Genomic DNA, 19335 nt, shown 5'->3' with positions numbered 1-19335 from the left:
CGGACTATAATGAATTACCTTATTGTAATATTTGTTGCTTACTATGTTTAATGTAATATTTATTGTACTTGATACCTATAAGCTGTATTGCTTTTGGAATAAAGAATATATATAATTTACTGACAATTGTCAACACAAGGCAGCCAGAAAGAGTTTTTGGGGAGAGATATTTGGGGGGAAGTGTAGTGTAATTATAGGTTCATAAGGTACTCACTGTTGTATTGATATCATAACCTGCCTCCACTAATGTACTGATAATTTGTCCATGTCAGCAGACAGGAGTCAACGAGAGATATTTGGGGGGAAGTGTAGTGTAATTATAGGTTCAAAAGGTACTCACTGTTGTATTGATATCATAACCTGCCTCCACTAATGTACTGCTAATTTGTCCATGTCAGCAGACAGGAGTCAATGAGAGATATTTGGGGGGAAGTGTAGTGTAATTATATGCTCAAAAGGTACTCACTGTTGTATTTATATCATAACCTGCCTCCACTAATGTACTGATAATTTGTACATGTCAGCAGACAGGAGTCAACGAGAGATAGTTGGGGTGAAGTGTAGTGTAATTATAGGTTCAAAAGGTACTCACTGTTGTATTGATATCATAACCTGCCTCCACTAATGTACTGATAATTTGTACATGTCAGCAGACAGGAGTCAACAAGAGATAGTTGGGGGGAAGTGTAGTGTAATTATAGGTTCAAAAGGTACTCACTGTTGTATTTATATCATAACCTGCCTCCACTAATGTACTGATAATTTGTACATGTCAGCAGACAGGAGTCAATGAGAGATATTTGGGGGGAAGTGTAGTGTAATTATAGGTTCAAAAGGTACTCACTGTTGTATTTATATCATAACCTGCCTCCACTAATGTACTGATAATTTGTACATGTCAGCAGACAGGAGTCAACAAGAGATAGTTGGGGGGAAGTGTAGTGTAATTATAGGCTCAAAAGGTACTCACTGTTGTATTTATATCATAACCTGCCTCCACTAATGTACTGATAATTTGTACATGTCAGCAGACAGGAGTCAATGAGAGATATTTGGGGGGAAGTGTAGTGTAATTATAGGCTCAAAAGGTACTCACTGTTGTATTTATATCATAACCTGCCTCCACTAATGTACTGATAATTTGTACATGTCAGCAGACAGGAGTCAATGAGAGATAGTTAGGGGGAAGTGTAGTGTAATTATAGGTTCAAAAGGTACTCACTGTTGTATTTATATCATAACCTGCCTCCACTAATGTACTGATAATTTGTCCATGTCAGCAGACAGGAGTCAATGAGAGATATTTGGGGGGAAGTGTAGTGTAATTATAGGCTCAAAAGGTACTCACTGTTGTATTTATATCATAACCTGCCTCCAGTAATGTACTGATAATTTGTACATGTCAGCAGACAGGAGTCAATGAGAGATATTTGGGGGGAAGTGTAGTGTAATTATAGGTTCAAAAGGTACTCACTGTTGTATTTATATCATAACCTGCCTCCACTAATGTACTGATAATTTGTACATGTCAGCAGACAGGAGTCAATGAGAGATATTTGGGGGGAAGTGTAGTGTAATTATAGGTTCAAAAGGTACTCACTGTTGTATTTATATCATAACCTGCCTCCAGTAATGTACTGATAATTTGTACATGACAGCAGACAGGAGTCAACAAGAGATATTTGGGGGGAAGTGTAGTGTAATTATAGGCTCAAAAGGTACTCACTGTTGTATTTATATCATAACCTGCCTCCAGTAATGTACTGCTAATTTTTCCATGTCAGCAGCCAGGAGTCAACAAGAGATATTTGGGGGGAAGTGTAGTGTAATTATAGGTTCAAAAGGTACTCACTGTTGTATTGATATCATAACCTGCCTCCAGTAATGTACTGATAATTTGTACATGTCAGCAGACAGGAGTCAACAAGAGATATTTGGGGGGAAGTGTAGTGTAATTATAGGCTCAAAAGGTACTCACTGTTGTATTTATATCATAACCTGCCTCCAGTAATGTACTGCTAATTTGTCCATGTCAGCAGACAGGAGTCAATGAGAGATATTTGGGGGGAAGTGTAGTGTAATTATAGGTTCAAAAGGTACTCACTGTTGTATTGATATCATAACCTGCCTCCAGTAATGTACTGATAATTTGTACATGTCAGCAGACAGGAGTCAACAAGAGATAGTTGGGGGGGGGAAGTGTAGTGTAATTATAGGTTCAAAAGGTACTCACTGTTGTATTTATATCATAACCTGCCTCCACTAATATACTGCTAATTTGTCCATGTCAGCAGCCAGGAGTCAACAAGAGATATTTGGGGGGAAGTGTAGTGTAATTATAGGTTCAAAAGGTACTCACTGTTGTATTGATATCATAACCTGCCTCCAGTAATGTACTGCTAATTTGTCCATGTCAGCAGACAGGAGTCAATGAGAGATATTTGGGGGGAAGTGTAGTGTAATTATAGGTTCAAAAGGTACTCACTGTTGTATTTATATCATAACCTGCCTCCAGTAATGTACTGATAATTTGTACATGTCAGCAGACAGGAGTCAACGAGAGATAGTTGGGGGGAAGTGTAGTGTAATTATAGGCTCAAAAGGTACTCACTGTTGTATTTATATCATAACCTGCCTCCAGTAATGTACTGCTAATTTGTCCATGTCAGCAGCCAGGAGTCAACAAGAGATATTTGGGGGGAAGTGTAGTGTAATTATAGGTTCAAAAGGTACTCACTGTTGTATTGATATCATAACCTGCCTCCACTAATGTACTGATAATTTGTACATGTCAGCAGACAGGAGTCAATAAGAGATAGTTGGGGAGAAGTGTAGTGTAATTATAGGCTCAAAAGGTACTCACTGTTGTATTTATATCATAACCTGCCTCCAGTAATGTACTGATAATTTGTACATGTCAGCAGACAGGAGTCAATAAGAGATAGTTGGGGGGAAGTGTAGTGTAATTATAGGTTCAAAAGGTACTCACTGTTGTATTTATATCATAACCTGCCTCCACTAATGTACTGATAATTTGTCCATGTCAGCAGACAGGAGTCAATAAGAGATATTTGGGGGGAAGTGTAGTGTAATTATAGGTTCAAAAGGTACTCACTGTTGTATTTATATCATAACCTGCCTCCAGTAATGTACTGATAATTTGTACATGTCAGCAGACAGGAGTCAATAAGAGATAGTTGGGGGGAAGTGTAGTGTAATTATAGGTTCAAAAGGTACTCACTGTTGTATTGATATCATAACCTGCCTCCAGTAATGTACTGATAATTTGTACATGACAGCAGACAGGAGTCAACAAGAGATATTTGGGGGGAAGTGTAGTGTAATTATAGGTTCAAAAGGTACTCACTGTTGTATTTATATCATAACCTGCCTCCAGTAATGTACTGATAATTTGTACATGTCAGCAGACAGGAGTCAATGAGAGATATTTGGGGGGAAGTGTAGTGTAATTATAGGTTCAAAAGGTACTCACTGTTGTATTTATATCATAACCTGCCTCCACTAATGTACTGATAATTTGTACATGTCAGCAGACAGGAGTCAATGAGAGATATTTGGGGGGAAGTGTAGTGTAATTATAGGTTCAAAAGGTACTCACTGTTGTATTTATATCATAACCTGCCTCCACTAATGTACTGATAATTTGTCCATGTCAGCAGCCAGGAGTCAACAAGAGATATTTGGGGGGGGGGGGGGGGGGGAGTGTAGTGTAATTATAGGTTCAAAAGGTACTCACTGTTGTATTTATATCATAACCTGCCTCCACTAATGTACTGATAATTTGTACATGTCAGCAGACAGGAGTCAATGAGAGATATTTGGGGGGAAGTGTAGTGTAATTATAGGTTCAAAAGGTACTCACTGTTGTATTTATATCATAACCTGCCTCCAGTAATGTACTGATAATTTGTACATGACAGCAGACAGGAGTCAACAAGAGATATTTGGGGGGAAGTGTAGTGTAATTATAGGTTCAAAAGGTACTCACTGTTGTATTTATATCATAACCTGCCTTCACTAATGTACTGATAATTTGTACATGTCCACACGAGGCAGCCAGATGTAGGGGGGAGTGTGATGTGACTGTATGTTTGACCAGATCTGGGTTCTTGGTTACCAGTAGCTGAACCACGTCATGTCTTCCATACTGGGCAGCAAGATCTAAAGCTGATTGATCTTTCAAGTTCCGAATAGTGGCATCAACGTTGTACTAAAATATATAATACTTAGCTATAAATTTATATAAAATATATAATAAAACAATGTAATGTTATAAACCATTTGTCCTTCAAGTTTTGTATTTTAAAACCTCAATATTTTGCTAAAATATGAACAACAGATCTAACCAAATATTAAGCCATTGTAATGCAAATTTTGTTCTGACAGTGGTAGCTAAATGCTTGACATATGCATACTTCTTCATTTTATACTCTGAAATTTATGTGTGCAAGTATTTGATGATAGTGTTCTGTCTTCTACCCTATCATTAATTAATTCTTATTGAAATGATTTAATCTGCATCATCATAGCTGTGTTGATGACATAGCATGCATAGGTCATAAAAATTGTGTACCTCAAGACATGGTTGCTGTTATTTATCATATTCCTTTTTTGTTTTTGTTTTGAACAGTGCCTTGTGTTGTGCTGTTACATAACTGTTACAGGTTAGGGAAGGGTTGGCAGAGCTCCAGATAAGCTGCGTATTTGCGTGATCACGCAATACAAATAATAAAAAACCCAATGCAATTTCCCATTGCAGGGTTCAATAACTCAATTAATTCAAAGGAAAACCCAATTATAGGCCAAAACCATGAGTTCTCAACCCTTTTATTGGCTACCGTTTGTGTTATTTACCCATATCTGTTTACAGTCGTCGCGTAAATCTATTTTTATAATATTTATAATTGGAAATTTCCTTTCGTTCTAAAAATAGATCCCTGCATCAAGCAGCTAAAATGGGTCCCTGTTAGAGTTTTCCCTTGCTCAATAGGTACACGTGTTTTTGAAAACATTTCGATCTTCTCGGCGTTTATCCAATTAGCGTGTGTCATGTAGTCATACTTTTTTCGCATTGCTCGGGATTTATCATAACATACATTGAATTAAAACGAAAGTGAATGTCCGGTAAAAATATTGAATAGAAGCATGTTTTCTGCTTCTTTTGAAAAGCTGAGGGAAAGTTATGAAACGAAATCAGTTGGAAAAAGTGAAATGGCCAAATCAATTATGACATGATAAAGCATCAGAAACCAAAAGTTCCAATAAAAGACAACTAAACCCAGATTTATGTAAATTGAATAAAACAAAAACATTTAAGTATAATTAGAGTTTATATACTTTTTTTTTTTCATTTTAAGGTTTATTAATGAATATATACACACAGGTACTGAGATATAAGAGGAGTGCCTGTGCATGCTGTGAATACACATATCCGTTTTTGTGAGAAAATACAAAACTGGCAGAAGGTTTGAAACGGGACACAAATTAAACCTACAATTGCTCCTCAGTGTATAAACCAAATAAAACAGCTAAACAAAGAAAGAAACATACAACATGACATATTTAAGGTGGAAAAAAATCTGGGGTTGATATTGCCTAAATATTTAATATTGTGTTGATGAAAAAACCCAATACATTAAGGAGCTTGGTGGTGAAAAACCCAATTTGGTATTAACTTGAGGGGTGAATTGGAATTGATGATGCAATTAAAAAACTTTATCACCCAATTATATAAGAAAATGGTGGGTAAAAACCCCAATTTGTGAATTCTTATCTGGAGCTCTGGGTTGGGCACCCACTCACATGTTTAACTCTGTCACATTCGGTCAAAAGTCATGAGCCTGTATTTCAGTCATTGCCATTTCTTGCTGTATATCATATTTGTTCTATCCACGCCTCTGACTATATATGCAGTATTGGTTTTGCTCAGTGACTTATCATTGTTAACCTCTACGTTATAAGGATCTGGTCTTATTAGCAATATACCACTTCTGCCAATTTCTATATTGGTAGGATTAATAGATGAGGAACTTATTTTTTATCAGACTAGAACAAAATATTATCACCTAAAGAAATTAATCTTCATAGAACCTATCTTAAGTTTTACCTTTAGAAGGACCTCAACCACATCTTTGTAGCCATATTGGGCGGCCATATGTAAGGCTGTGTCTCCAAGACTGTTCTATTAAAATAAAATTATTATTCTAAATCATTAATATGCAAATTGAATAGCTAACGTGACGGTACCCAAATTGCACCTATTTTGACAGTTTTTTCACCTACGTTTTTTTATGATAAAGACAAAAATGTCCATTCTGTTTTTATTTTGTAGCCGTATCCTTCTTTATTATATAGGTATACCAATTTGATTTTTAATCCATATGGAATCATACAAAAATTGGTCTAAACTGACCTCCAAACCATCAATTATTCTGAAATGAGGAGTACCCAGATTGCATCCATGCTTAAATTCGCATCGTCAAAAGTCAAATAACAGAGCTTTTGTTTAATTTCTTCAAATATTTTGAACAATTGGATATTAGTCCATGCTTACTCTTCATTTTTTTTTAAATGGATACTTGTAACATATTTTATTTGGTCATTTTAAAAAGATGACGTTTTGATGACGTCGCATAGCGACGTTTGAGTACATTTTGCTTTTTCAGTAAACACGTCATCTATTGATAAATACTGTGAACGTTTTGTGCATATATATCTAAATATTTTTACCTATGTTGAAAGATGTGCATAGTATCAAATCATAAAAATACAAATTGTGTAGTCTCTAGGAAATCTTGTAAGATGTCCGCTGCTATTTTTGCAAAATAGGTGCAATTTGGGTACTCGGTGCAATTTGGGTACCGTTACGTTAAACATAAATTTTATTATTGCACCCATTTTTTCGATTTTTGTTCAGTTTTTATAACAGACCTATATTTTGCTTTTAATATTTCTATCTAATCGTCATCTATTTATCATGTTTATTGATTGTTGTACAACTTTAAACTGAATAATTTGTTTAGCAAGAATTTCGTTTCTGGATATGGACATTTGTGATACAGTGTCTGTTTGGAAATTAAATATATATTTTGTAAGAAGAGTTCCAGTTTTAATTATCCTCTCAGCATTATACACAAGTTATTTGTTTTTCCTTCAATGTTCGTTAATCATCAGGCAATTGATTTTCTTCTTTTGATTGTTTTCCATTTTGTCACACCTAAGACTTTTATAGCTAAGTACATGTATGCAATACAGATTTTGCTTATTGTTAAAGGCTTACACTGGGGTGTAGCTGTTTAAATCCACACCCTGTGGTGTCTTTCTTTATATGATTATGGGGTTAATTTTGCAATTATTGGGAGTGGTAATTGAACAATATTTGTTTCTAAATTTTCCAAAGTTCAATCAGACAACTTATCTTCTTAACAGTTAATCTAAAGTGTTAATCTTTCCACACAGGCACATGTGTTGTGATGAGTCATTGACTCACGAGAGTATTGACTTATCAGGTAACATTCCCTATATGGTAAAGCTTCATATATAAAGATTATAGGTCAATCATATTTAAATGTTATCTTTGTTTATATAAATATTTAATCTTTTACACAAATAAGCTGAAAAATCATCCTTATTTTTATAAATAATAATTTCATGTCTGTTGTGCAATTTTCAATATGATCAGGAAGACTTTTAAATATTTTACTTGAGCACTTTCTTAATTTCCTAGCCTAAAAATTAAATTCAAATTGTTCAAAATTTGAGCAAACAAGCATAAGGCTAGTATGGCACCATGTTTCCAACCAAATAGGCTGCCAGAATTGTACATTTGTTATACATGTAAATGAAGGCATAAAAATACTAGACTTTCAATTTTATACACCAAACACTTGTTTTATGTACAAAAGGCTCATCAGTAAAAGAACTGATTTGTTTAAGTGTTACTGATTTGTTTTGGTTCATTTTTAGTACATAAATTAGGCCATTAGTTTTCACGTTTGAATTGTTTTACATATTCATTTCAGGGCCTTTTATAGTTTACTATGCAGTATGGGCTTCACTTATTGTTGACGGCTGTACGGTGATCTATAGTTGATAATTTCTGATTCATTTGATCTATTGTGGAGATTTGTCCCATTGACAATCATACCACATCTTCTTTTTTATATTAGACAAAGCTGTTTCCACAACAAAAATTGTACAGAATAAAATTCAGTTCTTCTTAGAAAACCACAACAAACAAACAATAAAATTGAGAATGGAAATAGGGAATATGTCAAAGAGAACACACCCTGAACAAAGAGCAGATAACAGCCAAAGGCCACCAATGTGTCTTAAATGGAGCAAGAAAATACAGTACCAGGAGGCAGGCCTCAGCTGTTTTCATATGCTGTAAGGATAGGGTCACCATACTACATTTACAATTGAGCTTACATCAAAACTGTTTCTAGTGGTGATAAACGAATTAGTTTCAATTGAAATCCAGGAAAAAAATTACTGTCCTGGTGTCAGATTAAAGGATGTGTCAATTTATTGATGCTACTTTACTGTGTGAGGCAGAAATAAAACTTCTCTCATTAATACATATAACAATGAAACTACAACAATACAGGAAGAAATACAATGTGAAAGTCAAGAATTTAAAGTTTTCAAGGAAGTACATGTTACTATTTTAAGACCAATTACTAGTTACATAAATCTCTCTTTTCTGTAATGGACAGTGGTTTATAGAATAGAAATATTCCAATTTCTCTCAACCTAATTGAAATTGGTGTAACTGCTTGTTGAAACACAGATTTTCAAAACAACAATTTTACATGTAGACTTAATTACTAGCTTAAACTGGATGATTTAAAATTCTCTCCTTTTTTAATTAACAAATTTCTATATTTCTGTTTCTAAACAACTCATAAGATTTATTTTTAAAACTGATATATATTGAAATCTTTTGCTGAGTCTTAAATTGTATTGTACATCTTTAGCACAAAAGGGATGTTGGCATTTGAAAATGCAAAGAAAAGTTTTGAGATTTCATCATATCCTTTCCAGGCTGCCAAGTGTGGAGAAATTTATACTGCATGGTGCCCAAAATAAAACAATAGACATTTACCTGTACATCTATAGGGATAATGGCATTAGTAAATGTTAAGAAGAGGGTACAGATTTCATCGTATCCCTTCCATGCTGCTAAGTGTAATGGAGTACAGCCGCTGTTATCTTTGGAACTGACTGAGGCATCCAGGTTCAACAGGCATTCTACTGCTGATCTGTAAAAATATTCACAAAGGTTTCACATTTCTAAATATGAAAGGGCATCAGGTATAAAGTTGACATCAATTCAAAATATTTTTCAATATTTTTGTTTCAAATATTTAAGCTGACTGATGGAATAATATTTGGCTATAATTATATTAAGTCGGTAAGTTGTAATTTGTCAAAATAAGTTCAATAACATCACTGATATTTTATTGGCTTGCAAGTCAATAATTGAACTCATTTGAATCTGTTTTATTGTCAAATTCAATTTGACCCTTTACTCAGGGGATGGGTTGTGTATGGGGTAAGCATGTTTAGTGTAAAAAAAAAAGGATGTCAACATTGTAAAGGGAAACAAGGCAGCCAATAGAAAGAACCCTTTTTGTTGACTAATTCTGCCCACAAAATTAATTCCAATGGCAGAAATTACATTTGACCTTGAAATTACATATATGGCCTTGAAATCAAACAAACCTAGAAATTTTCACATTTACAATTACATATGTGTGACCATAAGAATGTTTTGGAGATAATCCTTATGGTTTATTTGAGGGCGACTAGTCTAAACTACACATGCCCATGCATTGCTAATAGCAGTTTCATTTGGACATTTTGTAATTTGGATAGACATTTTAGTATGTTTATATAACATGTATAAATACATTATGAGAATGGGAGTCAAATGAGTTAACATTAATTTGACTGCTAATGCCCCTTTTATTTGTATAGTATAGTATTAAATGAGTTGAAACTTAAAACTAATTTAGTACACTTTTGGCACCTTTTTACAGAACAATGGTATGAAGATCTTCTTTAAATCCTTTTAATTCCAATTCATAAAAGAAAAGACATAATGTGTATGTAAAAAATAAATTGGACGTTATTTGATATCGAACAAATTACATATGTACACCAATTATATAATGTTGCACATTCTTATTCATATCTTTTTCTACCAAAGATATTATGAATATGAAATTTGTCTTTTGAAATGCCCACATATACATGTTATGATCTGTTCACATAGATGGTGAAAAATTGCTACTTTACGATAACATTATAGATTATTTAAGATGTTTCTTTCACTTTCTTGTAAACTGCAGTTTAATTGAAAAATTGTAAAAAAATAGGTACAATGTAATAAATTCACACAATTTTATTGCCATAAATATTACAAGTATCATAAAATTGAAACATGTACATATATTTATTTAATTTTATACAATTCCAGTAAGTATAAAAGTTCAAAGTACATGTAGTGATATACTTTATTGTATAACAGACATTCCATCATTAATGACAGAACTTCCCTATCATATATATGTCAGGCTCAATAAGGAAAGAATTTATCATTGGGAAGTAGAATATAAAGAACATTAAATATTTATGATCTTCTGATAAAAATTATCTTATTTCATCAATAATTTAACCCTTATAAAGCCATAAACAAAATATAATACACTGAACAAAAAAATAGCTATCCTTAAACATTTGATGGCCTTTTATTTCATATATTTTACCAGGTTCAAAGTCTGATTATATAGCTGTTTAAACCTTTGTTGTGTCATAAAACAAGGAGTGACAAAAAGTTAAATAATAACTCTGAATCATATAAAAACACCATGTACAAAGTCTACTTACAGTCTATTTAACTAGTATTGTGGAATCATATAAAAACACCATGTACAAAGTCTACTTACAGTCTATTTAACTAGTATTGTGGAATCATATAAAAACACCATGTACAAAGTCTACTTACAGTCTATTTAACTAGTATTGTGGAATCATTTAAAAACACCATGTACAAAGTCTACTTACAGTCTATTTAACTAGTATTGTGGAATCATATAAAAACACCATGTACAAAGTCTACTTACAGTCTATTTAACTAGTATTGTGGAATCATATAAAAACACCATGTACAAAGTCTACTTACAGTCTATTTAACTAGTATTGTGGAATCATATAAAAACACCATGTACAAAGTCTACTTACAGTCTATTTAACTAGTATTGTGGAATCATATAAAAACACCATGTACAAAGTCTACTTACAGTCTATTTAACTAGTATTGTGGAATCATATAAAAACACCATGTACAAAGTCTACTTACAGTCTATTTAACTAGTATTGTGGAATCATTTAAAAACACCATGTACAAAGTCTACTTACAGTCTATTTAACTAGTATTGTGGAATCATATAAAAACACCATGTACAAAGTCTACTTACAGTCTATTTAACTAGTATTGTGGAATCATATAAAAACACCATGTACAAAGTCTACTTACAGTCTATTTAACTATATATAGCTAGTATTGTGGAATCATATAAAAATACCATGTACAAAGTCTACTTACAGTCTATTTAACTAGTATTGTAGAATCATATAAAAACACCATGTACAAAGTCTACTTACAGTCTATTTAATTTGTGGAATCATATACATAAACATTATTCTGTTGACACAGAGATATGCCTCATCTGTCAGCAGAAAATTCATAAAAAAAAACTGAACAAACAAACAGACAGCAAACATACCCACAGATCAGAAAACATAATGCCCCTCTTCTATCGTAGGTGGGGCATAAAAATCATTTGTAGAGAAAACAAAAAGAATATGAATCTTATTATTTCCACAGTATAAATTCTTCCGATTTCCAAAGCTTACACTTTATTTTCAAAACTTAAGTTAATAGAAAGTCTACATGTACATACATTGTAGCATGTCAATTTACAATCTATTTCTCTTCTTTTTTTTTTTTTAACGATAAATCTTTTATTGCACATTTCTCTGCTGTTTAACAATTTATTTCTCTGTATAAATTCCTTCTTAAACTTCTTGGATATCTTCAAGCATGACCAAAACAAGTGTGGAAAACTGATTATTAAAGTGAATTTTTCAAAGTCCAAGGACCATAAATAATAAATACTCTCCACAAAATTATCAGGCCTTAACAAAATTCGAACTTGATCTGAAACTTGTCATGATAAAACAATATATATAAATATCAAATCAATATCTTCAATCACGAATGAAAAAAGTGTGGAAAACTTATTTGTCGGACTGACAGACAGAGTGCAAACCTTAAGTCACCTTCTACTTCATGGTAGAGGACTAATGATGATCACTGATTCTCACAAAAACAAATAACTTTGTGGAACGTACTAAATGAATTAGTAAGACACTCTGGTTATAAGACAGAAAACAATATGGACATATTTTGTCAGCCTAATGAATGGTCATATGTTACTCTGTGTTAATTGACAGAAATTATTGCTGTATAACACTGTATTATTTATTGATTAATCTCACAGATTTATAACATTTAGATTGTCACTTGATAATCAATAGCTGCTATGCTGGGATGGTTTACATCTTGTCCTGGTATAGCAGTAATTTGTATAAGGCTTTATAATCAACAACTGAAGATATTATTCTTGTATTACCATAACAATTTGATTTTTGTAACCTTATCAGTTTTATCTGGCTTCGATTTTACTAGAGGTAGAAAAAAATGAGCATTTGATCCTCTAACATATTGTACTGTAAATGTTTATATTTCAACATTGTTTGTTTAAGGAATTAAAAGCTATATTTTGGACTATTTAAGAACCATCCTTTGATAGGCTTTGACCTTGAACCTTGTTCTATGTAGCAACTTTTCATGATAACATAAAACTTTTTCCTCGTCCGTTTTCAAAGTCAAAAATCCAAAAAAGTATGCAACAAATCCAAATGATCTTTGGTACCATGTATCAGGGGTATAAAATCTATCTTGTATTAGAAGAACCATGATTTACTATTAACCTTATAGGAGTTATCTCCCCAATAACAAAAAACACTGTTATCACTACTCCTCATAAACTATAAGACTTAGCGGCAAATGTTTTTTATTAAATGTTCCTTGCAAAATGTTGCAACTTCAAATAATTTTAATCGAAGCGATCCAGTGACTTATTGTAGGAGTTTTTTCCCCTTGAATATTTTACTTTTCAGTATGCATATATATAAATCTCATGAACCGTAACTTGTGAAGATCTGGGGTCTTTTGATATGAGATCATTGGACCATAGCTTGAAAATAGGTCAAGGTCAAAGATCAAGGCCATATTTTAGATTTTCACATGTCTTTGATTTCCCTATAATTCTTGAATGGTTATAGATACAGAAAATTTCAGTAGTGAAAAATGCTTGGTACTTCAAGGGGCAACTTCGTAACATTATGACTGTATTGGTTTTACCCTTCTGTAAGGGACATAACCCCCACTGATAGTTTATAAAAAAGCCATTATTAGGCAAAACTCTTAAATAAAAGGTCCTTGACCAATAGGGTCTTTTGCAATTACATTGTGGAGAAATGACCTTGATGAAGGTCACAAGGTCAAAGGTCATGTACTAAGTGGCAAATTATGTGATTTTGGCACTATTTAAAGAGTTTTATCCATCAATCAATCAACCAATCATTCTGATTCAATGCATGTTCCTGTTTCATGTGTTTAATACGGGGGTCCAAGATATCATTTGTTTCTTTTTCGCTTGTTTCAAGAGGTCCTATCCAATGTGTTTAATCAACCAACCAATCAACCAACCAATCAATCAATCAATCAATTGATCAATCAATTAATCAATCAATGTATGTTTCCGTTTCATGTGTTTAATACAGGGTCACAGGTGTCATTTGGTTTTTTTTTCGCTTGTTTTAATTGACCCAATCCAACGTGTTTGATTGATCAACCACCTAACCAACAAACCAAATTGTCAACCAATCAATCAATCAATGCATGTTTCTGTTTCATGTTTAATACGGGGTCCAAGGTCTCAAAAATTTGTGTTTATTTTCTCACTTTTTTAATTGACCCTATCCAACGTGTTTAATTGATAAACCAACCAAATTGTCAAACAATTAACCAACCAATCATTAAATCAATCAACCTACTAATCAATAATTGCATGCATGCATGTTGTCGTCTCATGTGTTTAATACGGGGTCCAAGGTCTCATTTGTTGTTTTTTTCCCCCGCCTGTTTCAAGGGACCCTATCCCACGTGTTTAATTGATCAACCAACCAACCAATTAATCAATCTACCAATCATTCAATCAATCAACCAACCAATCAACCAACTAATCAATCATCTCATGCATGTTCCGTCTCGTGTATTCAATACGGGGTCCAAGGTCTCATTTGTTGTTTTTTTTCGCTTGTTTCAAGAGACCCTATCCCAAGTGTTTTAAGTTATAAACAAACCAACCAATCAATCAATATGTATGACAGTTTATTTATGACAGTGTATTTAAAACAATATGGAAGGAAAAAACTCTCAATTATTCAAGAAGAAATCAATTTTAATCTTGTTCTTACATCTCTTCTGAAAAAAAATCCACATGTACTCTGAAACTATAAGTCCAATCGACCCCAAAATTTGCAGTCAGCAGGGCATACATGTACTACAAGTTCATGAAACAACGTGGTGCAGATATCTCTCAAGAATTTTCCTAGAGAAAAGAAATGGCAATGCCGTAAAAATCGCTTGCTAGGTCAATAAATCTAAGTGAAACCCTACAATAAAATGTCCGCTCTAGATTGAAATACTAACTGGTGCTGAAAAATGTACATTATAAGAAAATAATCATTAAATGTGTTTTTAAGTTAAACCGGATCAATTAAATCCAAAGCATACACTGCTGGTGAACTGTGATCAAAATGTCAATATCCTACAATGAGAAAAGAAATTACATTGTGTACATTCCGTCTCTATACATGTTGTCTGTTCAACATCCCCACCTAAAAAGAAATAAATATACTAAGTTTTCCTTATTATAAATCTGCGTCACCTGATGTCTCCTCAATTTGGTGCGAGAGTCGCGCGCTGGACCTGAAATAAATCAAAACTTTCCAAACTGAACATGCAATTTCTCCAGTAACACAATAAGATAGACCCCTTACAAAAACAAACAAACAAACAAACATACACACACACACACATACCAATCAATCATGTTTCAAAGGGGGAAAAGACCATTTACAATTGCTTTTTAAAAGCAATTGATTTATATTTTTACCTGTTTTTTATTTTATCAGAAGATCAAAGGATGTAGGCTTCCAATGAAGAAACTCTAATGTCTTAGTAAATGCTTCTAGTGTGAGATTTGAAGGTTACCCAACTAAAAAAAGGGGAAATCTTTATGACTAATTTAGAGGATAAATAAGTTTCATCAAAATAGAAATTCTTCATTTTGTTTTTTGCTGAATTCAGCAAAAAAAATCAGATTAAAATAAAATATATATGCTCTGATGATAAAATGTCCCATTAATTCACTAAAATATACGAATTAACATATAATAGTTTAATCGTGTGTAACACATGACTTACTTGTGAAAATTGCATGTAAGGTACTGTATCTAATTAACATAATCAGAGCAAGCAGAATTAGAAAGATTGTTATGAAAGTGCAAATGATCAATGCCTAAATTTTGTAATGCTCCATAGGCCCCTGCACATGTGATTACATGACTTACTTGTGACCATTAAGTGTTGCCAGGTGCAATGGTGTGTATCCCTCCCTATCAACACAGTTGATATTAATTGATCCTTTCAAAAAACTGAAATAAAAAAAGGGAAAAAATTAATGACATTCACATATATGGGCTATTTCAAAAAAAATGATGCCTTTCCTTTAAACCTTTGTCAGTCTCTTGTATGATACTATATCTGTAATGTTTTTAGGTCAGATAATGTATTATGATTAGTTGGTCCTAACTACCAAAGATAAGAGCAGTATGTGCTCTGTTTAAAAAATATTGTCCAAAATTGTACCTCAAAATGTCAGGAGTGTAACGCTTTTAGTGTGACATTTAGAAGAAAGCATGTGCATTCATTGATGATATAGAATAAATAAGTGCAGATACAATACCAAACAATATCTTTCATCCAACTATTATATCTTGACTATGATTTCTTGTTCAATTCTTCCATATATTTACATTTTTATGAGCCTCATAAGGTTAGTCAAATAAGTTTGTGTAAAAAAAAAAATGTTAGTAAAAGTCAATATGCTGCCAGAAAATGTCTTTGTAGGTGAAATAACATGTTTCTGTACATCTTGCACGGTTTATTTTTTTTGTTTAGTATCATAGCTTGGCACAGGTGCATCCAGTTGACCCTGAAGTTCTACTACTGGAATATTATGGTTACAATAAGAGGACTACCCGGGTCAGTCAGGAGTGTAACAACTGGGTTAAGATGTATTTTTTTTTTAGAAACAATGTTGTTATAGTTGTTGTTTTTTCTTGAATTTCAGTGAACATTACCTGTTACAGTTTATCAGTAACAAACATGCCATTATTATGGCCTTCATTGCTTTTGTATGCTCAATACTTCAATGTCAGGAGTGTAACACAAAAAATGCCTTATTTCAATCTTATTAGCAAAGGTAAGTTATTGGAAGAAAAACAAGCTGCCAATTATTATAAAATGACATTACTACACCTCAGCTTAACACAGAATACAAGTCTACATCATTACTTTTGAAATTTTTGAACTAAAATTGCAATTGAACTAGCTTGTTTAAATGTGTTACAGTCCTGACATACAAGTATTGAGCATAAACAAGCAATAAAGGCCATAATAATGGCATGTTTGTTACTGAAAATATGCAACAGATGATGTTCACACTCAAATTCCAGAGAAGAAAACCAATAATAACAACATTGTTTCTATAAAAAATAACATGAATGTTACACTTAAACATTTTAAAGCGTTACACTCCTGACATTTTTGGGTACATTTTTGGACAATTTTTAATATACAGAGCACATACTGCTACCATCTTTGGTAGTACGAACAAACTTATCATAATACATTATCTGACATAAAAACAGCATATATATAATATCAAACAAGAGACTGAACAAGGTTTAAAGGAAAGCCATCTTTTTTTTCAAATAGACAATTAGCAAAATTTGTAAATATGTAAGAAGTATATAATTTTTTTTAACCTGTTTTTAATATGCACTAAAATAATATGTGAAATATAATGACTCTACATGATTTCAGGTCAGTTTCAGGTTAAAATATGGTAGCAATAAATTATGGTCAGGAGTGTAACATTTGACAAGTTTCTAATGTAGTTTAATTATCTATAACAAAATTCAACATGATTCTTTATTAAAATAATTGTAACATCTTTACAATGTAATAAGAAAGCCGATCTGTCTTATAAAAGTGATTTTTCTGCACACTATTCACCAAAGATTCTTAAAAATTAAAGTGTAATTCTCATTAAACATGTTAAAAGTTTGCTCTTTGCTCAGAAATTAAAAAAATATGTAATCAAATATCTAATAAATTTATTTATTTGTTTGTGAGATTGTAAATTTAAAATAGATATCATTACTGATTTTCTAAACATTCCATTAAAAAACAGTCTTACAGTTACTGAAAAAATATGTCAGGAGTGTAACAAAAGGATAAAAAACACAAGTTTGTATTTTTTAAATGAAGAAAACTTAGAATTGACTGAAGCAATTGTTGTGAAATTTTCAGAGGATGTTATTAGATCATATATGTTTGCTTCCTTATACTTTTTATATAAAATTAAAGCTTTTGCAAAGAGATATAAAAACTTTTGAAATAAGATATTAAAGAATACCCTAAAAATTGGTGAAATTTACATATTTAAAAAAAAAAAACTGTTTATAAGTAAAAAAAAATTGCAGGAAAATCATTTAGTACCTTTATTGCAACAAACAAAAAAATTACATTGATATTTATATTCTTATTTATGTTTGTCAGTTGATATTATTATTTTGTTGTTTCCTTTGAAAAGTGGATGAATTCTTATGAGTAAAATGTTGTTAAAATATTTGTTTTTATTATTTTGCATTAACCCTTGGTAGTTTTGTAAACTTGAATGTCTTTGGATTAACACATGATTAAAGAAAAATGATAAAAAAAAGATTAGCAATGACTTAATTTTTTACCATGTTTGTCACACTTTGGCATCATTTTTTTTGAAATAGCCCATATGAATAAAAAGAGGTATACATTTGTAATATTCACTCTGCATTTAAAAACATTACCCTAGTGTTATGCCCCATCATAACTGCTGGGCCATCTACATCAGTGGCCGAAGAAACACAATTTTTAAGTGCGATTTGTAAAATTGAAACGCCAAAACTTCTGTGATCGCACAACAATCATTTGGATGAAGATTACATAGATTTGTTTTTCTTTTGTAAGTATAACACACGATTGACATTGCTTGTGAAGTGAACTCAATTTTTTCTGTTTGATTATAGGTTTATGCTGAATTGAAACATATATATAGACTTTAAAAAAATCTTGCATCTTTTGGAGGATATCAATCCAGGAAAGTGGAAGGATATCATGTTTACTGGAAGTGGTGCGGCCTAGTAAAAACAGCAAACAGAAAGTAGAAAAAAAATGTTTTGACTTCAGGATTACGTAACTTTTTATTCTTCGTGGCATGACCCACTTTTTTTTCGATTAAATCACAATTTCACATTAGTACATACATGATATGAACATGGAAATTTTTTTCTATGTAGCATTTTTTTTTATTTTTTTATTTTCAAAGATCAGCTGTTTTGCATGTAAGCCCATGGAGCAGTCAATTACAAGACTGCAACCTTTAGACTCAACAGGTCAAGACCACAAATATATTTTCAATATTAAGAAATGAATGTTAAGATAACACAGGATGTAGAGTCTTGAGGAGGGGCAGTTTGTCACCTTGTAAACACTTGACTAGCTGTACTTTGACGTTTCTTTGAGGTAATTTTAACAATAGCTTCAACATCTCCAGATTTGGCTGCCTCAAGAAGATCCTGGTCCTTGCTACTGATTACGCTTTTTATCTTAAATAAAGCCATTTTTCTCCATCATTTTTATCCACTTCCTGAATAATACAGCAGCTCCATCTAGTTTCATTTTTGAATCGGAAAATTTGATTGGTCAAAAGGTAATATTTTTATCGAAAGAATACACATTTCTAATCGAAAGTGTCACGAATGTTAACTTGATAATGATTGGACGTTTTC

At 32.3% G+C, this 19335-nt stretch overlaps 1 protein-coding gene across 5 annotated transcripts in view; it reads right to left on the bottom strand.

Moving 5' to 3' along the window:
• LOC139529708 (ankyrin repeat and sterile alpha motif domain-containing protein 1B-like) overlaps positions 1 to 19307 on the bottom strand; it is a 110318-nt gene extending 91011 nt beyond the window's left edge. For all 5 annotated transcript variants that reach the window (XR_011665877.1, XR_011665876.1, XR_011665878.1 and 2 more), the window contains exons 1-5: positions 19028 to 19307; positions 15793 to 15876; positions 9128 to 9284; positions 6128 to 6202; positions 4010 to 4231 (exon numbers count right to left, since the gene is read on the bottom strand). Coding sequence is in view for 2 of the 5 variants with exons in the window: in XM_071325562.1 (XP_071181663.1) it covers positions 4010 to 4231; positions 6128 to 6202; positions 9128 to 9284; positions 15793 to 15876; positions 19028 to 19167 (678 nt within the window). In the remaining 3 variants the exon portion in view is untranslated. The remainder of the gene's footprint in view (positions 1 to 4009; positions 4232 to 6127; positions 6203 to 9127; positions 9285 to 15792; positions 15877 to 19027) is intronic.
• Between the last annotated feature and the right edge of the window lie 28 nt (positions 19308 to 19335).

This window comes from Mytilus edulis, chromosome 7 (assembly GCF_963676685.1).
Source record: "Mytilus edulis chromosome 7, xbMytEdul2.2, whole genome shotgun sequence".
Taxonomy (NCBI): Eukaryota; Metazoa; Mollusca; class Bivalvia; order Mytilida; family Mytilidae; genus Mytilus; species Mytilus edulis.
The sequence above is the reverse complement of the archived record's forward strand: the minus strand, read 5'-3'. Positions and strand labels throughout refer to the sequence as shown.